A 23446-nucleotide genomic window follows, 5' to 3' on the forward strand; every position below is an offset into this window, starting at 1 on the left:
CCCTCCCGTCCCACCCGCTCGCTGCCCGTGCCCTGAGAATGGCGTCTGTCTCTGCGCACGCAGGGCTATATATAGACTACAGACATCACGTGGTGCGGTGGAGGTCACGTGGTGCCGCGCGTCACTCCGTGCCGGTCACGTGCTGCCGCGCGTCACTCCCTACCGGTCACGTGGTGCTGAGCGTCACTCAGCGCCGGTCAGTTGGCCTCGCGTCATCAGCCCGCGCCCTCGATTGATCACAACAGGGAATAGACTGCGGCCGGGGCTCTGAAGAAGTGAAAACCCGAGATGGACTCCTCCCCCGGAAGGTGAGTGCCTGGACATCGGCCGATGTCATCGCAGACGATCCCTCCACCACTGTACCGGTTTGTGTTGATCTGTATTAGTCGCTCCCCGGATGCAGTTAACCCCTTCCTGACACAGGCGCTTCACTTTACTTCTCTTCCCGGTGGACTGTCTAGAATGTATGGGCTCCTCTCAGGTCCTGCCTGCAGCCCGTACATTCTATCTGGTTCATTACTGTGGACAGCAGACTGTATGGGCTCCTCTCAGGTCCTGACTGCAGCCTGTACATTCTATCTGGTTCACTACTGAGAACAGCAGAATGTATGGGCTCCTCTCAGGTCCTGCCTGCAGCCCGTACATTCTATCTGGTTCATTACTGTGGACAGCAGACTGTATGGGCTCCTGGTGATATATATTAGTGAGGACAGCAGAATGTATGGGCTCCTGGTGATATATATTAGTGAGGACAGGAGAATGTATGGGCTCCTGGTGGTATATATCAGTGAGGACAGCAGAATGTATGGGCTCCTGGTGGTATATATCAGTGAGGACAGCAGAATGTATGGGCTCCTGGTGGTATATATCAGTGAGGACAGCAGAATGTATGGGCTCCTGGTGGTATATATCAGTGTGGACAGCAGAATGTATGGGCTACTGGTGGTATATATCAGTGAGAACAGCAGAATGTATGGGCTCCTGGTGGTATATATCAGTGATGACCGTAGAATGTATGGGCTCCTGGTGGTATATATCAGTGATGACCGTAGAATGTATGGGCTCCTGGTGGTATATATTAGTGAGGACAGTAGAATGTATGAGCTCCTGGTGGTGTATATCAGTGAGAACAGCAGAATGTATGGGCTCCTGGTGGTATATATCAGTGAGGACAGCAGAATGTATGGGCTCCTGGTGGTATATATCAGTGTGGACAGCAGAATGTATGGGCTCCTGGTGGTATATATCAGTGAGGACAGCAGAATGTATGGGCTCCTGGTGGTATATATCAGTGTGGACAGCAGAATGTATGGGCTCCTGGTGGTATATATTAGTGAGGACAGCAGAATGTATGGGCTCATGGTGGTATATATCAGTGAGAACAGCAGAATGTATGGGCTACTGGTGGTATATATCAGTGAGAACAGCAGAATGTATGGGCTCCTGGTGGTATATATTAGTGAGGACAGCAGAATGTATGAGCTCCTGGTGGTATATATCAGTGAGGACAGCAGAATGTATGGGCTCCTGGTGGTATATATCAGTGAGGACAGCAGAATGTATGGGCTCCTGGTGGTATATATCAGTGATGACCGTAGAATGTATGGGCTCCTGGTGGTATATATCAGTGATGACCGTAGAATGTATGGGCTCCTGGTGGTATATATCAGTGTGGACAGCAGAATGTATGGGCTCCTGGTGGTATATATCAGTGAGGACAGCAGAATGTATGGGCTCCTGGTGGTATATATCAGTGAGAACAGCAGAATGTATGGGCTCCTGGTGGTATATATCAGTGATGACCGTAGAATGTATGGGCTCCTGGTGGTATATATTAGTGAGGACAGCAGAATGTATGGACTCCTGGTGGTATATATCAGTGTGGACAGCAGAATGTATGGGCTCCTGGTGGTATATATCAGTGAGAACAGCAGAATGTATGGGCTCCTGGTGGTATATATCAGTGATGACCGTAGAATGTATGGGCTCCTGGTGGTATATATTAGTGAGGACAGCAGAATGTATGGGCTCCTGGTGGTATATACACAGTGAGGACAGCAGAATGTATGGGCTCCTGGTGGTATATATCAGTGAGGACAGCAGAATGTATGGGCTCCTGGTGGTATATATCAGTGAGGGCAGCAGAATGTATGGGCTCCTGGTGGTATATATCAGTGTGGACAGCAGAATGTATGGGCTCCTGGTGGTATATATCAGTGAGGACAGCAGAATGTATGGGCTCCTGGTGGTATATATCAGTGATGACCGTAGAATGTATGGGCTCCTGGTGGTATATATCAGTGCGGACAGTAGAATGTATGAGCTCCTGGTGGTATATATCAGTGAGGACAGCAGAATGTATGGGCTCCTGGTGGTATATATCAGTGATGACCGTAGAATGTATGGGCTCCTGGTGGTATATATCAGTGCGGACAGTAGAATGTATGAGCTCCTGGTGGTATATATTAGTGAGGACAGCAGAATGTATGGGCTCCTGGTGGTATATATCAGTGCGGACAGTAGAATGTATGAGCTCCTGGTGGTATATATCAGTGAGGACAGTAGAATGTATGGGCTCCTGGTGGTATATATCAGTGATGACCGTAGAATGTATGGGCTCCTGGTGGTATATATTAGTGCGGACAGTAGAATGTATGAGCTCCTGGTGGTATATATCAGTGAGGACAGTAGAATGTATGGGCTCCTGGTGGTATATATCAGTGAGGACAGCAGAATGTATGGGCTCCTGGTGGTATATATCAGTGAGGGCAGCAGAATGTATGGGCTCCTGGTGGTATATATCAGTGAGGACAGCAGAATGTATGGGCTCCTGGTGGTATATATCAGTGAGGACAGCAGAATGTATGGGCTCCTGGTGGTATATATCAGTGAGGACAGCAGAATGTATGGGCTCCTGGTGGTATATATCAGTGAGGACAGCAGAATGTATGGGCTCCTGGTGGTATATATCAGTGAGGACAGTAGAATGTATGGGCTCCTGGTGGTATATATCAGTGTGGACAGCAGAATGTATGGGCTCCTGGTGGTATATATCAGTGAGGACAGCAGAATGTATGGGCTCCTGGTGGTATATATCAGTGAGGACAGCAGAATGTATGGGCTCCTGGTGGTATATATTGGTGAGGACAGCAGAATGTATGGACTCCTGGTGGTATATATCAGTGTGGACAGCAGATTTTATGGACTCCTGGTGGTATATATCAGTGAGGACAGCAGAATGTATGGGCTCCTGGTGGTATATATCAGTGATGACCGTAGAATGTATGGGCTCCTGGTGGTATATATTAGTGAGGACAGCAGAATGTATGGGCTCCTGGTGGTATATATCAGTGAGAACAGCAGAATGTATGGGCTCCTGGTGGTATATATCAGTGAAAACAGCAGAATGTATGGGCTCCTGGTGGTATATATCAGTGAGGACAGCAGAATGTATGGGCTCCTGGTGGTATATATCAGTGATGACTGTAGAATGTATGGGCTCCTGGTGGTATATATTAGTGAGGACAGCAGAATGTATGGGCTCCTGGTGGTATATATCAGTGTGGACAGCAGAATGTATGGGCTCCTGGTGGTATATATCAGTGAGGACAGTAGAATGTATGGGCTCCTGGTGGTATATATCAGTGAGGACAGCAGAATGTATGGGCTCCTGGTGGTATATATCAGTGATGACCGTAGAATGTATGGGCTCCTGGTGGTATATATCAGTGAGGTCAGCAGAATGTATGGGCTCCTGGTGGTATATATCAGTGAGAACAGCAGAATGTATGGGCTCCTGGTGGTATATATCAGTGATGACCGTAGAATGTATGGGCTCCTGGTGGTATAAATCAGTGAGGACAGCAGAATGTATTTTTTTCACGGTCACAGTGGCTATGTTGTATAGGTATGGCCATTCTTTTATATCGGTAGAAAAAGTAGAAAGTACCCAGCTCCATGCACTCAGTAAAATTTCCAAGGCTTTTTTACAAAAATCAGTAAAATCCAAAAAGGCAGGCTTACAAAGGTAATATAAAAAAACCTCAAGGCGGGCAAATAATCATAGAAACCAGCAACGCGTTTCAGATAGTTCTTTGTCCTTTATCGAAGCTGTATTCTTCTATATCTTCTGCGCCTCTGCCTGGATCTTCTCCTCTCTCCTGCTTCGGACAACAGAGGAGCAAGTTACCAGCGCACTCCTATTAGGTCTTACGCCCAAATTCACATTCTGTTTGATCCCCACCTCAGTGGCTCTATCACGCCGTATCGTCTGCTTTATTGGACATCATTTTTGGGGGTATTCCCCTATTTGAAATAGGCACGAAGACCTGATCAACAGCATTTTAGTGCCTGACTGGAATAAGTAGATATGGCCGAATATGACACCCAAAAAGAGCGCAGTGACTCGGTCTCCATCATTGCGCTCAGTGGCTCATCTGCACTTGTGCCCAAATTAAAGTTTTCCAGGGCTTCAGACGTTCCCCGACTGAGCCACTGACGTGGAGATCAAATACAGTGTGACCCCGGCCTTATACACAGGACTTTGGGGTCTTTCTTCAGTATTTGATGAACCAATTTTCCTAATTCTAGGTTTTGTCTGCGGAGACCGCGCTCCTAATTGTGACATACATACAGATTTACAAATACTTTCACTGCACATTGGGAACGCCCGGCACCAATTTATTGCTAAACGTGCAGATGTGAACAGCTCACCAGACTGCTGAATGAGGGTGCGGTGCCCAGAAGCCTGACCGGCAGTCAGGTGGTACTTGAGAAAAAAAGTGAAGGAAAATCCAGCATCTGCATATAAAATTAAAACATGGCTTTTTTGAAAAAATTAAAAAACTAGAAAAAAGCATGACAATATTCCAAGTAGACTAGATAATCTGTCTACGCGTTTCGAACAGTTAACCTGTTCTTAATCATGACAACTTTGTCTACTTGGAATATTGTCATGGGTTTTTCTAGTTTTTAATTTTTTCAAAAAAGCCATCTTTTAATTTTATATGCAGATGCTGGATTTTCCTTCACTTTTTTTCTCACCAATTCATTGCTTACTTTTTTGCACAAATTTAAAGGGGCTCTCCACTACTTTGACAACCCCCTTCTCATTCCCAATGTTTCTCTCCATTAAAATAATAAAGCCTATACGGTCCAGCAGTGTCGGCGCTCGATCTCCCTCCCCGGGCTCATGGGAGGTTGATATGTCACGTGATCCCTGTACCCAATTATCGACGGCCTTCCTGTCCCCGCCTTCAGACGCTCACCTCCTCCTGATTACTTCTGTCTGAAGGCGGGGACCGTTAATCTGGCGCTGATCGGATGCACGGCTGGCGGGACATAACCTCACGGGAGTTGCAGGAGCGCGAGAGACAGCACAGATGGAATCATAGCGGCAGCGGAGGTGACTGTAAGGTTTATAATAATGGGGGAAAACATGGGGAATGAAAAGGAGTTGTACCAAGTAGTGGAGAAACCCTTTAAAAAAAATGTGGTTTGACCACAAAGGTGTACAGCAGGTTGTTTCAAGACCCTAGTGGCTGGAGCGGGGGGTGGGGCACAATATTTTTTTGATCCAATGACCACATTGTCATTATGAAATTTCCCCCACAGACATCCCCTCAGCATGGTACACCCCGCCCCCCTCACCCAAATCCAAGCATCATACAGGACCCAAATGCCACCACTGGCATCAATCTCAGCATTTCACAGCCCCCTAAAACACCCAGCATCATACACCACTACAAATCCAACCACATGTTCTCCTCCAGGCATCATACAAACTCCCCCCCCCCCCCCCATCCTCCCAACATCGTACTCTGTCCAAATGCCAACACAGGCCTCGCCCTCAACATGGTACACCCCACCCCCCTAATCTCCCCAGCATCGTACACCACTACAAATCCCACCACAGGTTCCCCCCCCCCCTCATCACCATGCATCACCCCCCCCAATGTCACCACAGGTATACCCCAGCATCATGCACTCTCCTTTCCAAATCCCACCACAGGCATCCCTCCTCGGCATTGTACACCTCCCCAAATGCCACCACAGGCATCACCCCCAGCATCATACACCACTATAAATCCTACTAAAGGTGTCCCCCAGCATCATATACCCCCAAATGCCACCAAACCCCCCCCCCCCCCCCCCAAGTATCGTACAATGCACCACAGAGCTATACACACTCGGAGGCCACCGCCTGTCGCCCCTTTTCACCTGCAGAGTCTCAGTGAGGCAGAGGAACGAGCGTAAAAAATGAAGAACAATAAGTCACAAAAAATCATCTCAGACTCTCCGGGGTCTGTTGTAGCTCCAGAGTTATCACCTCATACTGGTCAGAATAGTACAAATTGGCCGGGTTAGGAATGTGAAAACAGGCTCAGGGATGAAGGGGTTAAACTGCTTGTTTTACAGTGGCGCAGGATAAAACGTTCGTTCATCTGGTTCTTTTCTGTATTTAAGGTCAATGTCTGGAGAAAGGAAAGCGAGAAAAAAAAGCAAAAAGAAAGAGAAGAGGCACAAATCATCCTCCGAGGATGAGAGCAGTAGGGCACGAAAACCTCACCGGAAATCAAGGTACAGGTCCAGGTCTCCTGTCTCCCCGTCCTCTCCAGCAAGATCACAGAGCCCCAGCGATTCCTCAGACTCCGGCCTGACCCTGCAAGAACAACGAAAACTAAGAGAGGAGAAGAAGGCAAAAAGAGAGATGATGAAAGCAATGGAGGCTCCAGAGGAGAAGAGAGCCAGACGGCTGGCCAAGAAGGAAGCCAAAGAGCGCAAGAAGCGAGAGAAGATGGGCTGGGGCGAGGAGTACATGGGGTACACCAATACTGACAACCCATTTGGAGATAATAACCTACTGGGCACTTTCATCTGGAGCAAGGTTAGATGACTCCATTATTAATGTGTGTCTGATATAACAACATGTTGTCTGGTCTCAGCCACGTTCTTGTATTTTCACAGGCGCTGGAGAAGAAGGGAATTGGACATCTGAATGAAAAAGATTTGAAAGATCGAAACAAACTAATCCAGGAAGATAATCGCCTAGAGCTGCAAAAGGTGAGGTTAAAGTGGTGGAAACTAACAATGATATAATCCGAAGTGTCTTGTCTATTAACCCTTTCACAACATGCGGCATACGCGTATTGTGCTGCGGGGAGTGCGTTTCCGCAAACTCATACAGACACAGTGTGGTGGTGATTGCGCTGTCTCATCAGTCGCCGGGACAGATCCGGGTGTCAACTAAGAAAGGTAGCTGACTCCCTGCAGTAATACCCACGATCGGTGTTGTCACTAATCGCAGTCTAATGCCCATGTCAATAACAGCAGCATCGATCTATTTACCAGATGGAGGGAGCGCTCTCTTTTCCGATCTTCACAGTGCGATTGTATCGTGCCTATGGTCTCAATCATACTGAAAAGGCCAAAAATGTACAAGGGAAAATATGGCACTGCATTACTGCAAAAGAGAGATATTTAGTTTATGTATTGGCCAATATATGTAGGCCCGGGAACCAACGGCAAGGTGATCTCTGTAATCCGGGAACCTAACTTAAATGCCACTATCTAGGTTAAAAACATCCATATCTGGGCAAAATGCCACTATTTGGACTGCAAACCTCCATGTATGGGCAGCTAGGCTCCTGCTATAATGGTTATGAACACAGCCAGGTCTTAGGGCAGAGTGCCCAGTCAGAAAGAGACTCACTACAAATATCAAAAAACTGACCCACACATCCAACAAATGTGAACAGGTGCTAACTGAAAAAACATAGTAACTATAAATGCAAACAGTTGCACACTGAAAAAAGACAAAAATGTACAAGGGAAAATATGGCACTGCATTACTGCAAAAGAGAGATATTTAGTTTATGTATTGGCCAATGCATGTAAGCCTGGAAACCAACGCCAAGGTAATCTCTGTAATCCGGGAACCTAACTAAAAAGGAGACTTTCTTTGTCGCTCCTAATTGGGAGACCCAGACAATTGGGTGTATAGCTATGCCTCCGGAGGCCACACAAAGTATTACACTAAAAGTGTAAAGCCCCTCCCCTTCAGCCTATACACCCCCCGTACTGCTACGGGCTCATCAGTTTTTATGCTTTGTGCGAAGGAGGTCAGACATCCACGCATAGCTCCACAGCTTAGTCAGCAGCAGCTGCTGACTATGTCGGATGGAAGAAAAGAGGGCCCATAACAGGGCCCCCAGCATGCTCCCTTCTCACCCCACTCTTGTCGGCGGTGTTGTTAAGGTTGAGGTATCCATTGCGGGTACGGAGGCTGGAGCCCACATGCTGCTTTCCTTCCCCATCCCTCAATTAGGGCTCTGGGTGAAGTGGGATCCCATCGGTCTCCAGGCACAGGAGACCGTGCTCCATCCACAGCTCCTGAGGACCCTGCTGGATAGGAGCCGAGTATCGTTCAGGGACATGGCCCTGCTACTTGGAGGTACTCTGTGTCCCCGTGGGGACCGCGCACAGCAACACTCCAGCATTGCTGGGTGTGCTAGTGCACCGGGGACAGCAGCGCTGGCTGCATTTGTGCCACTATACACTTCAGCGTCGCTGAGTGTGTTTGTGTCTTTCTTCCCGCCCCCAGCCCTGCCAGTCAGGGGAAGGGCGGGACGCTGTACAGGTCGGCAGCACTGAGGGCTGGAGCATGCTTTGCATACTCCACCCCCCTCACTCTGCACAGTGGGGCACGAGTTCCCGCACTTTTCTGGGTCACGCCCACGGCTCCCTCCTCTCCTCAGGACGCTGGCAGCCATTCCTCTCAGCTCTGCTAACGCTGGAGAGGAGAGACAAGCTCAAAGAGACCCAGGCAGGAATTCTGGTGCCCACACAAACGCTTTGCGCAGGCGGTAAGCAGCACCTGTGGTGCTGGCCCCCACTAGTGCAGAAGTGTATTTATAGTTTATATGATTATAGTCTATACTTTACACTGTAGGGTGCACTGTTGATTTGTGGCTATATACCCTCCTGTATTGCTCAGAGGAGACAACAGCATGTCGTCCACAAATAGCAAGGGTGCCAAGGCACTGACTTACTATGCTGCCTGTGCAGCATGTACGGCTATACTGCCGGCAGGTTCCACTGACCCTCATTGTGTGCAATGCTCGGCCCCTGTGGCACTTTCTCAGCCGGAGCCTCTGCTAGGGGTGGCCCAGGGAGAACCACCTGTTAACACTGTCCAGGTGACAGGGACGGAGTTTGCAGTTTTTACTGAAAGACTTCTGAGACTATGGCTAAGATATTAGAAGCCTTGCAGTCCAGGCCGGCATCTCAAGCCAGGGGCACTGTGTTATCATTGTCCCCTGGTCCCCCTCAGTTGGAACAGCAATGTCTTCCTGGGGTGTCTCATGGATCCCAGGGTGAGGTCTCTGACACGGACCGCAGCCCCAGACCGACTAAGCGAGCTCGCTATGAAATTCCCTCGACATCATCACAATGTTCAGGGTCTCAGCGAGAGGACTCTCTGTATGATGAAGCGGAGGTAGCTGATCAGGATTCTGATCCTGAAGCCGCTCTCAACCTTGATACTCCTGATGGGGACGCCATAGTGAATGATCTTATTGCGTCCATCAATGAAATGTTGAATATTTCTCCCTCAGCTCCTCCTGTGGAGGAGTCAGCTTCTCAGCAGGAGAAATTCCGTTTCAGGTTTCCCAAGCGTACAAAGAGTATGTTTCTGGACCACTCTGACTTCAGAGAGGCAGTCCAGAAACACCGAGCTTATCCAGATAAGCGTTTTTCCAAGCGCCTTAAGGATACACGTTACCCTTTTCCCCCTGACGTGGTCAAGGGCTGGACTCAGTGTCCCAAGGTGGATCCTCCAATCTCCAGACTGGCGGCTAGATCCATAGTTGCAGTGGAAGATGGAGCTTCACTCAAGGATGCCACTGACAGACAGATGGAGCTCTGGTTGAAATCCATCTATGAAGCTATCGGCGCGTCTTTTGCTCCAGCATTCGCAGCCGTATGGGCACTCCAAGCTATCTCAGCTGGTCAGGCGCAAATTGACGCACTCACACGTACGTCTGCGCCGCAGGTGGCGTCCATAACCTCTCAAACGTCGGCATTTGCGTCCTACGCTATTAATGCTGTCCTGGACTCTGCGACCCGTACGGCGGTTGCAGCCGTCAATTCGGTGGCAATACGCAGGGCCTTGTGGCTGCGGGAATGGAAGGCAGATTCGGCTTCCAAAAAAGTGCTTAACTGGATTGCCATTTTCTGGCGACCGTTTGTTTGGTGAGAGATTGGATGAAATCATCAAACAATCCAAGGGAAAGGAAACATCCTTACCCCAGGCCAAACCAAAAACACCCCAACAGAGGAGGGGACAGTCGAGGTTTCGGTCCTTTCGGGGGTACGGGCAGGTCCCAATTCTCCTCGTCCAAAAGGCCTCAGAAAGATCAGAGGAACTCCGACGCATGGCGGTCTAAATCACGCCCTAAAAAGACCGCCGGAGGTGCCGCTACCAAGGCGGCTTCCTCATGACTTACGGCCTCCTCACACCGCATCCTCGGTCGGTGGCAGGCTCTCCCGCTTTTGCGACACCTGGCTGCCACAAGTAAAAGACCGTTGGGTGAGAGACATTTTGTCTCACGGTTACAGGATAGAGTTCAGCTCTCGTCCTCCGACTCGATTCTTCAGAACATCTCCGCCTCCCGAGCGAGCCGAGGCTCTTCTGCAGGCGGTGGGCATTCTGAAGGCAGAAGGAGTGGTGGTCCCGGTTACTCTTCAGCAACAGGGTCACGGTTTCTACTCCAACCTGTATGTGGTTCCAAAGAAGGACGGGTCCTTCCGTCCTGTTTTGGACCCAAAACTGCTCAACAAACACGTAAGGACCAGGCGGTTCCGGATGGAATCCCTCCGCTCCGTCATCGCCTCAATGTCCCAAGGAGATTTCCTAGCATCGATCGATATCAAGGATGCTTATCTCCACGTACCAATTGCTCCAGAGCATCAGCGCTTCTTGCGCTTCGCCATAGGAGACGAACACCTTCAGTTCGCGGCACTGCCGTTCGGCCTGGCGACAGCCCCAAGGGTTTTCACCAAGGTCATGGCTACAGTAGTTGCGGTCCTCCACTCTCAGGGTCACTCAGTGATACCTTACTTAGACGATCTGCTGGTCAAGGCACCCTCTCAAGAGGCATGCCAACACAGCCTCAACGTTACTCTGGAGATTCTCCAGAGTTTCGGGTGGATCATCAATTTTCCAAAGTCAAATCTGACACCGGTCCAATCACTGACATATCTTGGCATGGAATTTCATACTCTTCCAGCGATAGTGAAGCTTCCGCTGGACAAACAGCGTTCACTACAGACAGGGGTACAATCTCTCCTTCAAGGTCGGTCACACCCCTTGAGGCGCCTCATGCACTTCCTGGAGAAGATGGTGGCAGCAATGGAAGCAGTCCCTTTCGCGCAGTTTCACCTGCGTCCTCTTCAATGGGACATCCTACGCAAGTGGGACAGGAGGCCGACGTCCCTAGACAGGAACGTCTCCCTCTCTCAAGCAACCAAAGCTTCCCTTCGGTGGTGGCTTCTTCCCACCTCATTATCGAAATGAAAATCCTTCCTACCCCCATCCTGGGCGGTGGTCACGACGGACGCGAGCCTGTCAGGGTGGGGAGCAGTTTTTCTCCACCACAGGGCTCAGGGTACGTGGACTCAGCAAGAGTCCTCACTTCAGATCAATGTTCTGAAGATCAGGGCAGTGTATCTTGCCCTAAAAGCGTTTCAGCAGTGGCTGGAAGGCAAGCAGATCCGAATTCAGTCAGACAACTCCACAGCGGTGGCTTACATCAACCACCAAGGTGGGACACGCAGTCGGCAAGCCTTCCAGGAAGTCCGGCGGATTCTGCTGTGGGTGGAAGCCACAGCATCCACCATATCCGCAGTTCACATCCCGGGCGTAGAAAACTGGGAAGCAGACTTTCTCAGTCGCCAGGGCATGGACGCAGGGGAATGGTCCCTTCACCCGGACGTGTTTCAGGAGATCTATTGCCGCTGAGGGATGCCGGACGTCGACCTAATGGCGTCACGGCACAACAACAAGGTCCCAACATTCATGGCTCGATCTCAAGATCACAGAGCTCTGGCGGCAGACGCCTTAGTTCAGGATTGGTCGCAGTTTCAGCTTCCTTATGTGTTTCCTCCTCTGGCTCTGTTGCCCAGAGTGTTACGCAAGATAAGGGCCGACTGCCGCCGCGCCATCCTCGTCGCTCCAGACTGGCCGAGGAGGTCGTGGTACCCGGATCTGTGGCATCTCACGGTCGGCCAACCGTGGGCACTGCCAGACCGACCAGATTTGCTATCTCAAGGGCCGTTTTTCCATCTGAATTCTGCGGCCCTCAACCTGACTGTGTGGCCATTGAGTCCTGGATCCTAGCGTCTTCAGGATTATCTCAAGAGGTCATTGCCACTATGAGACAGGCTAGGAAACCAACGTCCGCCAAGATTTCCTCCCTAAGGTGGTATCCCCTTTTCATCTCAATCAGGACATCTCCTTACCCTCGTTTTGTCCTCATCCAGTTCACCAATGTGAAAAGGATTTGCACTTGTTAGATCTGGTGAGAGCACTCAGACTCTACATTTCTCGTACGGCGCCCCTGCGCCGCTCCGATGCACTCTTTGTCCTTGTCGCTGGCCAGCGTAAAGGGACACAAGCTTCCAAATCAACCCTGGCTCGGTGGATCAAGGAACCAATTCTCGAAGCTTACCGTTCCTCGGGGCTTCCGGTTCCCTCAGGACTGAAGGCCCATTCTACCAGGGCCGTGGGAGTGTCCTGGGCCTTGCGACACCAGGCTACGGCTCAGCAGGTGTGTCAGGCAGCTACCTGGTCGAGCCTGCACACTTTCACGAAACACTATCAGGTGCATACCTATGCTTCGGCAGATGCCAGCCTAGGTAGGCGAGTCCTTCAGGCGGCAGTTGCCCACCTGTAGGACGGAGCCGTTACGGCTCTATTATGAGGTATTATTTACCCACCCAGGGACTGCTTTTGGACGTCCCAATTGTCTGGGTCTCCCAATTAGGAGCGACAAAGAAGAAGGGAATTTTGTTTACTTACCGTAAATTCCTTTTCTTCTAGCTCCAATTGGGAGACCCAGCACCCGCCCCTGTTTTTGTATACACATGTTGTTCATGTTAAATGGTTTCAGTTCTCCGATATTCCTTCGGATTGAATTTACTTTAAACCAGTTTATAATTTTTTCCTCCTTCTGGCTTTTGCACCAAAACTGATGAGCCCGTAGCAGTACGGGGGGTGTATAGGCTGAAGGGGAGGGGCTTTACACTTTTAGTGTAATACTTTGTGTGGCCTCCGGAGGCATAGCTATACACCCAATTGTCTGGGTCTCCCAATTGGAGCTAGAAGAAAAGGAATTTACGGTAAGTAAACAAAATTCCCTTCATCTAGGCTGTGTTCATAACCATTGTAGCAGGAGCCTAGCTGCCCATACATGGAGGTTTGTAGTCCAAACAGTGGCATTTTGCCCAGATACGGATGTTTTTAACCTAGATAGTGGCATTTAAGTTAGGTTCCCGGATTACAGACATATACCTTGCTGTTGGTTTCTGGGCTTACATGCATTGGCCAATACATAAACTAAATATCTCTCTTTTGCAGTAATGCAGTGCCATATTTTCCATTGTACATTTTTGGCTTTTTCACTGTGCGACTGTTTGCATTTATTTTATTTTTTTTTTAACTTCGTTTTATTAACAATTTCAACATGGTACAACTGACATTTGCCATATAAAGATAGCTCAGTATATAGAATGTAATATGTAAATATAACAATAAACAGTCATATAAAGTCCATAATATCTTTAGCACTTAAGATAGAACAATGTTATTATCCATACTTCTTATCGTTTGCATATATATCTAATTTTATATTGAGCATAAGAACAGCTGTAACTATCAGCATGACCATATTTTGAAAACAAGATAGAAAGAGGAATAGAAAAAGGAAGAAAGAAAGAACAACAACAGCCACATTGCATTATTATACCTCAATATACCATTGGACAGTGTTTCATATCCCAACATCTAACGGGAACCACCATTATCCGCATAATCTCCCTCAAACCTCCGCAAGTGTGTCTGGAGAAGAATTCCACAAACCCCAGATTTTGTTAATTTTCCCGGGCACCCCCTATTATAATATACCACCCACTCATAGACTTTGGTTGCATTGACTAGTTTAACCCAGGACCGCACAGTTGGATTCGAATCTCCCATCCACCTCAGAGCTATTAATTTCCTAGCCAGAAACAATGCCTCTCTGAGGAATATTGTCATGTAATGATCCAGGACTCTTCCTCCATTACCCAAACAGGCATATCAAAGGGTCACACAAAACAGGAATCGACACAATCGATGTCAGCAGAGATGTCACTCCCCGCCAGTACGAGGATATATTAGGACAGCTCCAAATCATATGTATGAAATTTGCCCCTGAGAGATGACACCTCGGGCACTCCGATGTACGAGAACGGCCCATACTAAATAATCGAGTTGGAATAAGGTATGCCTGGTGGATAATGTAGCATTGAATCAACTTATTATTAACCGAAGGGGATACCGCAGTCGGAGATTCCAATATCTCTTCCCATTCCTCTCCCTGTAGAGTGGGAATTAGAGATCTCCATCTATCCTGGGCTGGCAAGGGGTCAGACTCCACCCCCACCGACAACAGGTAAGTATATATAGCTGAGATGAGGCCTCGAGGTCCTTGTGATTTTAGAATACCTATCATAGGAAGTGATGATATCAATTTCCTCACTCCAATTTTCTGTATGTGGGATTGAATCGCTGTGCGAATCTGCAGGTATCTAAAAAACTGTGATCTTGGAACATTATATTCAATCTGGACTTGTTCAAAGGACTTGAAGGTTGTGGTTCCCGGGACAGAAAGATCACCTAATGCACTGACGCTGTGAGTGGCCCAGAATTGCGCCGAGGGGTGATCTCTCAGAGTATGGAAGTGGCTATTCCCCCATAATGGGAGTTCCGCCACCACCCCTTTGAAGTGTACTACCCTTTTGGCTTGTCGCCAGACTAATCTTGCCAACCTGAGGAGGGGTAATTGCCGTGATGTTCTCAGTCCATCTGATTCCAGAAAACCCACTAAACAATCAGTCCCAGCCGCGTGTGCCAAGTGACTCTCAGAGTTTGGCAGCTGACATCCAGGCATCCAAGTCTCTAGTGCCCTAAGCTGTCCCGCGAGGTAGTAGAGGAAGAACTCCGGTAAAGCCATCCCTCCCAGGCTTTTTGATCTCTGTAAAATGGATAACCGAAGTTTGGGTCTGGATTTCCCCCATATGAAAGAAGTAGTAAGCGAGTTCAACATTGAGAAGAAGGATTTGGTAACTGATACTGTTATAGTGTATAACTAAGCTTTGGAAGTAATATCATTTTGATTAAATTTATTCTGCCAACCACTGACAGGGGTAGCTTGCTCCACAAGTTATATTTAAGTTTAACGTGCTCCAGAAGTGGGGTTATACTCGTCTGCAGGTCTAGTGTATGGTCTTTCTGTATGTGTATTCCCAGGTATTTAAAGCTAGTTACCACTTGCAAAGGTGACCTACCCTCCATTGAAATTCCAGACCCATGCATTAATGGCATCAAAGCCGACTTATCCCAGTTGATGCGTAGTCCCGAAAACTCCCCAAATGTATCTATAGTATCTATAACCACCGGTAGAGTCTCTTGCACTCGATCTAAGAAGACAACCATGTCATCCGCATACAATCCTATTTGATCTGTGCGGTCGGCTATAGTGATTCCAGTGATCTGTGGATGAGAGCGGATTCTAATTGCCAAAGCTTCAATAACTAGTGCAAACAATGCTGGAGACAGAGGGCATCCCTGTCTTGTGCCCCGATTCAATGCGAAGGGTGTAGACATAGCACCATTGACTAGTATCCTGGCTGTCGGGGACCTATACAACATATGAATCCAGTTACTGAATTTAGGCCCAAAAGTGAATCTCTGGAGGCAGGCAAATAAAAATGGCCATTCTACCGAGTCAAATGCCTTGGCCGCGTCCAGCGAGGCCAAGGCCCACTCGTTCTCTTGGACCAGTGTGCTATATTGCACTATGGACTGGACCCGTCTTATATTTATAGAGGTGTTTTTCCCAGGCATAAATCCGGTTTGATCTGGGTGAACTATACTCAATATGACTGAATTAAGCCTGGACGCCAGTATTTTGGTAAAGATCTTGTAATCCACGTTAACTAGGGATATAGGACGGTATGAACCGCAGTCTAGTGGGTCTTTACCCTCCTTCCTCAGCACAACTATATGTGCTTCGTACAAGGAAGCAGGTAGAGAGTCGCCGGCTGAAAAATGTGAGAAAACCTCTAAAAGAATCGGGGCCAATACGTCACAATATTTACTATAGAATTCTATGGGAAGGCCATCTGGACCCGGAGATTTCCCCCTAGCCATATCCGAGATGGCAGTAATCACTTCATCCAGTGTGATGTCTGCCTCCAGAGACTCCCGTTGTGATTCACTCAAAGTGGGAAACTCCAAATCCGACAAATATGTCACGCAACTTTGAACTCCATGAGGATTTCTAGAAGTGTATAGGGTTTTATAGTATTCACAAAAGCACTCTAAAATATCCTCAGGGGATGTAGCTATTGAGCCATCCATCCTCCGTATACCCAATATTGTATTTGAAGTGTTGTGTTGCCTAACCATATATGCCAATAATTTACTGGATTGATTTCCAAGCTCAAAATATGATTGTCGGGTAAAGAACAATTTGCGTTTGGACTTGGTCTCAGAGTGCGGCATATATAACCTATATGATTGCATCCAGGCCGCCCTATTTCCATCGGTTGGGGCCGATATATATATTGCCTCTGAGTCCCTAAGTCTCCCCTCTACTATATCATCCTCAGTTTTAGTCACTCTTTTAAGATATGTTATGGTTGAAGACAAACACCCTCTAAGGTAGGCTTTAAGAGTGTCCCACACCAAGTTAATATTCCAGGGTTTAGGGTGGGCTTCCAGGAAATCCTCTATTTGGGTCAGAGTTCTATCACTTTGATCTATTAGTTTCAGCCAAAAGGGGTTTAACCTCCAAAAGGGTTTACCAACACCTTGGTTAGTCTTCATAGTAAGAATCACTGGGCTGTGATCTGATATGCCCCTGACCCCGTGTACCACGTCATCCACCCAGGTTGCGATATTGCTCGACCCAAAAATATAATCTAGTCGGGACAGCGTGCGTCTAGTTGAAGAATGACATGTATATTCTCGGGTGTTAGTATGCCGGAGTCGCCAAAGGTCAATCCACCCACCTCCCTCCGCGCATTGCTGCAAATCAGTCAAGTGTGTGGCCGAATGTTGTCCCCCTCCATCCATCCGAAACCTGTCCTGCTCCTCATTCATCACAAGATTAAAATCCCCCATACATAACACATACGCATCTGGATAATTGAGGGTAAAGCTCATTGCTTGTTTAAGAATGGAGATGCGAGCTGGCGGGGGGTTGTAAATACATAACAGCACATAATCTCTAGAGTTTATAGACGCATATATAAACACAAATCGCCCCTCCGGGTCACGCCTCACCACCTTCACTTCCCAACGGCTATGTCTATGGACCAATAGAGAGACACCCCTGGAGTAGCTGGTGTGGAACGCATGTGCCGACCATTGTACCCACGGTTTGTTTACTAGTCTGGCTGTGTCCCGTGTGAGGTGAGTCTCTACCAGTACCACCAGTTGGGCCTTGACTTGCTTAATTTGGGAGAATACCTTAATACGTTTTTTGGGCGATTTAAGGCCTCTGACATTCCAGGTCATAAATATTAGCTCTGACCCCATATCACATAGATCTTTTTATAGAACCAGGATCCCAGGTATAAGACGCTTTCTGCCCTGCAATTAAGTGTGGTTAACCCTCCAACAGTAATAAGCCTGTCCCTGCAAAGAAATAAAGTTAATGCAATTGCAGCTGTAAACATATAGAACCAATATCGAACTTCAGGACCTTTCCGATAAGTCCTGTAAAACATTTCAAACATCAATGGGGATACCACCACTGAATACAGTGTCCTGGTATAGGTGGTATAAGGGTGCACAAGATAGGGCTCCCATTTCACAAGAACCAATTCCTGGCCAATTCCTCCATCACTCGAGGCACGGGGAAGTCCCATCTGTCTCCAAAGGGGGCTTCAAGCAACCATGGAAGAAGAGGGTCGACAGGGGGCACAGAAAATGTCACTTAGGAAAGTAATCTCATGGCTTCTGCCCCTTAGGTTTCGGGTGTACCTGTAGCCAGTCCTCAGCCTCAGCAGGTGTAGTAAAAAACAGAGGCGACCCTTCATGCACTATGCGGAGCCGGGCAGGGTACAGCATAGAGTAGATGATGTTCCGCTCCCTTAATTTCTTCTTCACCTCCATGAAGTGGGCCCTCTGTTTCTGGAGGTCCACCGAAAAGTCCGGAAAGACCGAGAGCGCAGCATTATTGAACTTGAGTGGGCTCTTCTGTCGGGCCAGACGGAGTGCTGTGTCTCTATCTCTGTAGTTGAGCATCTTTGCTAAAAAGGGACGTGGTGGCGCGCCTGGAATAGGAGGCCTCGTTGGAACTCTGTGCGCCCTCTCCACCGCAAATGTCGAGGAGAACTCCTCTCCGAGATTAGATTTCAGCCACTCCTCCAGGAATTGTTCCGGATGCTGACCTTCCGAGCGCTCTGGCAGTCCTATGATTCGTATATTGTTTCGACGCATGCGGTTCTCCAGGTCGTCTGCTTTCTGGCGCCATGCATTTGCCGATCCGGCCATTGTGGTCATTTTTGTTTTGAGTGTTACAGTTTGATCCTCAAGTTCAGACACTCGCGTCTCGACTTCCGCTGTTCGGGCCCTCAAGGATTGCATGTCCTGACGCAGGAGGCCCACCTCTGAATGTACCTGCTCAATTTTCCCTGTGAGGTAGCTGTTGCTTGTAGAAATTGCTTGTAGAAGCTGTTCATACACCTGCCTCAGGGTTAAATCATCTTTATCCTCTGACCCGTCATCCAATAGTGCCTGACCTTTTGGGGTGGCATATCTCTTGGCTTTAGGGGCATCTGCCTGACCACCACTTGCAAACTCCTTAAGTTTGTCAATAGCTCCACTTTGTTTAGGGGGACTCATATTGATACACTGGGGATTTGCTGATTCTGCACCACTCTCTTATCGTGCCCCCGTGCGTCTGAATCTGTGCCTTTATAATGTATATTTAGTAATATGTCTGTCTCCACTTCCTCACCACGTCCAGAGAGCCGGAAAACAGCCACTTATATGGTGGATAATAAGAATGAAGGGAGTCCCAGGGCAGCACAGCACTCAGGGTGTATTTATCAGGATGATGCAGGCCTGCGCAGCGTGGGGACTTCAATATGTGTCACTTATTTGTTTTCATGTGTCAGGAAAAATCTGCAGGGCCCGTTTTTCAAGGCACACACTCCAGACCCTCCAGCACTCTATGGGTTAAAGTCTTCCACACTGCAGCCGGCCCCCTAATGTGCTGCACACTGACTGCCAGTTACACAGCTAAGGGAGAATTAACTTCCCTGTGCTCACCACTCCTGGGTCTTCACCTCTGGCCATAAATCTGTCACTCCTCACTGCTCTCCGGAGTCATGCTCTGCTGCTCACTGTGGAAATGCAGGCTGTAGGGAAGATGGCTGCTGCTCCACACTCTCCAGCTTCAGGAGATCCAGCAGTGCCGTGCAAGAGTCAGGGAATAGCTCCAGTGGGAATCTGCAGCCTCCAGATGGTGTCTCCTGTCACAGCAGCAGGTCAGTGAGTAAATGGATCAGGTAACCGGGTGTAAATGGCCAGGATAAGATCAGGATTATAGGAGCTCTCTTCCCATGCGTCCTCTCTGGTCGGCTACATCGCCCCGCCCCCCGACTGTTTGCATTTATAGTTACTGTTTTTTTCAGTTTGCACCTGTTCATATTTGTTGGATGTGCGGGTCAGTTTTTTGATAGTCCTATGGTCTCTATCTTGACTCTGGGTGAAATAATGGCCCATTGTCATAATGGAGACCATCGGCACTCCTTCCGGTGTGTGTGATTCAATTATATAATACCCTGCAGTGCAAAAGCATTGTAGAGTATTGGATCAGAAATCCTACTATGGAAAGCTGATGTCTCATCCTGGGACTAAGTAAAGTAAATTTAAAAAATCACTAAATAAATAAGGAAAAAAAGAAATTATACCAATAAATACATATATTACACACACAATTTGGTATTGTCACACCGAGAATAACCCGATCTATGAAATGGTCACCAAAGTTAACCACTTCAGTAAATACCTTTTAAAAAAAAAATAAGTGGCAAAAAAAACTATAATTTTTCATCACACCACCGAAAAAGAAAGTGAAATAAAGCGCGATCAAAAAGTAGAGTATGAATAAAAATGGTATCGCTGGAACGTTTTCTTATTCCGTAAAAAACTCAGCTCTGTGAGTGGAAAAATAAAAAAAATCTACAGCTTTCAGTATAGATTGTTAGTGGAAATATAGGGGGTTTCCTAGAACTGGAAACACAAAGTCTTTGGAAAAGAGAAATGACTCTTTCCCCACCCTACCTCCCAAAAGTAATCCAGCGGATTCTGCACTCTCAATTATAAATGCCCTCCTCTATCTGAGCCCCACAGTGTTCCTAATCTATATTTAGCGTTCACATTTAGCATTACTCTAGTGAGGTCAGCCCGCTTAATTTACAGGGTTCATGTCTCCAGGAGCACAAGCTGGGCATAATTTAGGGGCATCACAATGTACTGGGCACTACAATGGCAGACTTGCAATTTTCACTCAATCCATTGCTGCTTGTTTCTGGAAAATGCTCATGGGGTCAAAATCGTCACTGCACCTGAAGATCAATTCCCAGAGGGGTGTAATTTCCAAAATGCTGATTATTTTGAGGGGATATGGAATCCGCAAACTATTTCCGCCAAATCTGCCTTGTTTCTAAGCAGTACTGTGCAGGCACAAATTGTGTGATTTTAAAGGGAACCTGTCACCAGGTTTGGGGCCTATAAGCTGCGGCCACCACCAGTGGGCTCTTATATACTGCATTCTAACATGCTGTATATAAGAGCCCAGGCCGCTGTGTAGAACGTAAAAATCACTTTCTAATACTTCACTAACGGTCGCTGCGATGGAGTTGAGTCAGATGGGCATCTATGTTCTCCGGTGCCGGAGACTCCACTTTCGCCGATCTTTGTCCTCCTTCTGAAGCCTGTGTGCATGACGCATCCTACATCATACACACTCACCGTTCCCACGCAGGCGCACTACAATACTTTGATCTGCCCTGTTCAGGGAAGATCAAAGTGCAGCTGCTCAGGACCTCAGAGTCGTCAAGTGTGGATGATGTAGGATGGGTCATGCACCCCGGCTACAGAAGAAGAAGCACAAAGATGGCCGAAAGAGCCGGTACCGGAGAACGGCGCCACCCATTTGACCAGTCTACAGCGGAGCAAACTCCTAGGTGAGTATTATAAAGTGATTTTTATGTTCTACACTGCGGCCTGGGCTCTTATATACAGCATGTTAGAATGCAATATATAAGAGCCAACTGGTGGTGGCCGCAGCTTATAGGCCCCAAAACTGGTGACAGGTTCCCTTTAATGTTGGTGCCAATTTCCCCATGTGAAAATGTAAAATATGTTGTTAAAGGGAACCTCTCATGTAATTTTTCGATATTTAACTACCCCAATGTGTTTTAATGATACAATAATCATCACTAACATGTTTTTAAAAACAAAATATTTCATGTATATATCTTAAAAAAAAATATTTTATATGTTTAGGTGATTAAAATACATACATTAGTATCAGGCATGGGGGTGGCGCTCTTGCTGAGTTCAGTCACAGTCAAGTTCAGGCACAATTATTTTTTGAACTTAATCATGCCCCGCTCCCACTTATTCTTTGCTGAGCTCCGCCCATTATGGTCACATGTTCATGACATCAAAGCAGGTCCTTGACCACCACTTTTCTGCTGAGGCTGTGGTCACTGACCCTGATATGAAGGGTCATCAGTGACGACCGTTTCAGTAGTCGCAGCTCTGCTGAGCCTGTGTTGGTTGTCAATGCTGACGAATGCTCAGTATGAGCTCTCTCTTCACTGTGTGATATTCTTTTCTATGCACAGTGATAGTGCACTCCTTCGCTGGGTATGACGAGAATTGAGGAGGTGGCAAGAGAGCGTACTGTCATTGCACATAGTAAGGAGAGAATACAGCCAGCAGAAAAAAGCGCAGAGACCAGCCTCTCCCCCAAAAGAGAGATAAGGTATGCACACCAGTGACTATGGAAGGGGAATACATGTAATAGCAGAAACTGCTGTGTGAATACTGACATGAAAAATTCAATAGCTATATGTAAGAATGAAATGTGAAAAATGGAACCTGCATTACTGCCATGAATATATGAATAAAGAGAAATTTAGCTACTGAATTGATCAATGCAATAGAGCCCCAACACTACGCCAAAGTATTTCTCTACGTTGGGGTCCCTAGCTTGTGTGTGTCCTCTCATGCAGTTAAAAAACTTACCGTGTATGGGAAGCTGAGACCCAGGCTATATATACGATGTCAGTATTCACACAGCAGTTTCTGCTATTACATGTATTCCCCTTCCATAGTCACTGGTGTGCATACCTTATCTCCCCATAGTGATGTTTTTTAGGTTTTTTGCACCCAGTTCAGACATAGAATGGAGTTCCAAACGTTATTCCTTAATCTCCCCCAAAAGAGACATCTGTTTCAGCATTAGAATATATATGCAAATGAGGCTGTAGACCTGACGCCTCCGTCACTCCAGCTCTGTGCTCCCCCCAGCCCCGCCACCTCATGCTTTGCCTGAAACCACACAGCATAGAGGCTGTCAGTCTGGTAGGAGATGACTGCACTGGGCTGGGAATAGAGCTGGAGTGACAGAAGCTTCCGATCTACCAATAGCTCTTCAGCCTTACAGACAAATTTAAGCGCTGATTCCTCAGTGACTGAGGAACTGACCTAACGTAAAGGTGTTTGTGGACTTTTCTATGAAGGAGCTATAAGTAGTTTGGGGTGAAATCCTGCTGACTGATTCCGTTTTGATTTTCACTTTTTTACCCTGAGTTAGGGACGCCTCTGTGTCTGATTCTTGGACTGTTTAGCACTAAAAAAAATATTCCTTTTATGCAGGTTAAGCAGCTGAGGTTAGAAAGGGAGCGAGAAAAAGCCATGCGAGAGCAGGAACTGGAGATGCTGCAGCGAGAAAAGGAGGCCGAACACTTCAAGACCTGGGAGGAACAAGAAGACAACTTCCATCTTCATCAGGCAAAACTGCGGTGGGTACCGGCCGGGATAACGAGACAGTCGCATTTCTCAGCTTTATTATGTTTATCCTTATTAACCTGATCT

At 47.6% G+C, this 23446-nt stretch overlaps 1 protein-coding gene across 1 annotated transcript in view; it reads left to right on the forward strand.

Annotated features, from left to right (window-relative positions):
* Positions 1-205: 205 nt before the first annotated feature.
* Positions 206-23446, forward strand: part of CACTIN (cactin, spliceosome C complex subunit) — a 33091-nt gene continuing 9850 nt past the window's right edge. Inside the window, exons 1-4 of the mRNA XM_075337499.1 lie at positions 206-308; positions 6466-6886; positions 6967-7062; positions 23228-23373. Of these exons, the coding sequence (XP_075193614.1) occupies positions 289-308; positions 6466-6886; positions 6967-7062; positions 23228-23373 (683 nt within the window). The 5' untranslated portion in view covers positions 206-288. The remainder of the gene's footprint in view (positions 309-6465; positions 6887-6966; positions 7063-23227; positions 23374-23446) is intronic.

Source organism: Anomaloglossus baeobatrachus, chromosome 2, assembly GCF_048569485.1.
Source record: "Anomaloglossus baeobatrachus isolate aAnoBae1 chromosome 2, aAnoBae1.hap1, whole genome shotgun sequence".
Taxonomy (NCBI): Eukaryota; Metazoa; Chordata; class Amphibia; order Anura; family Aromobatidae; genus Anomaloglossus; species Anomaloglossus baeobatrachus.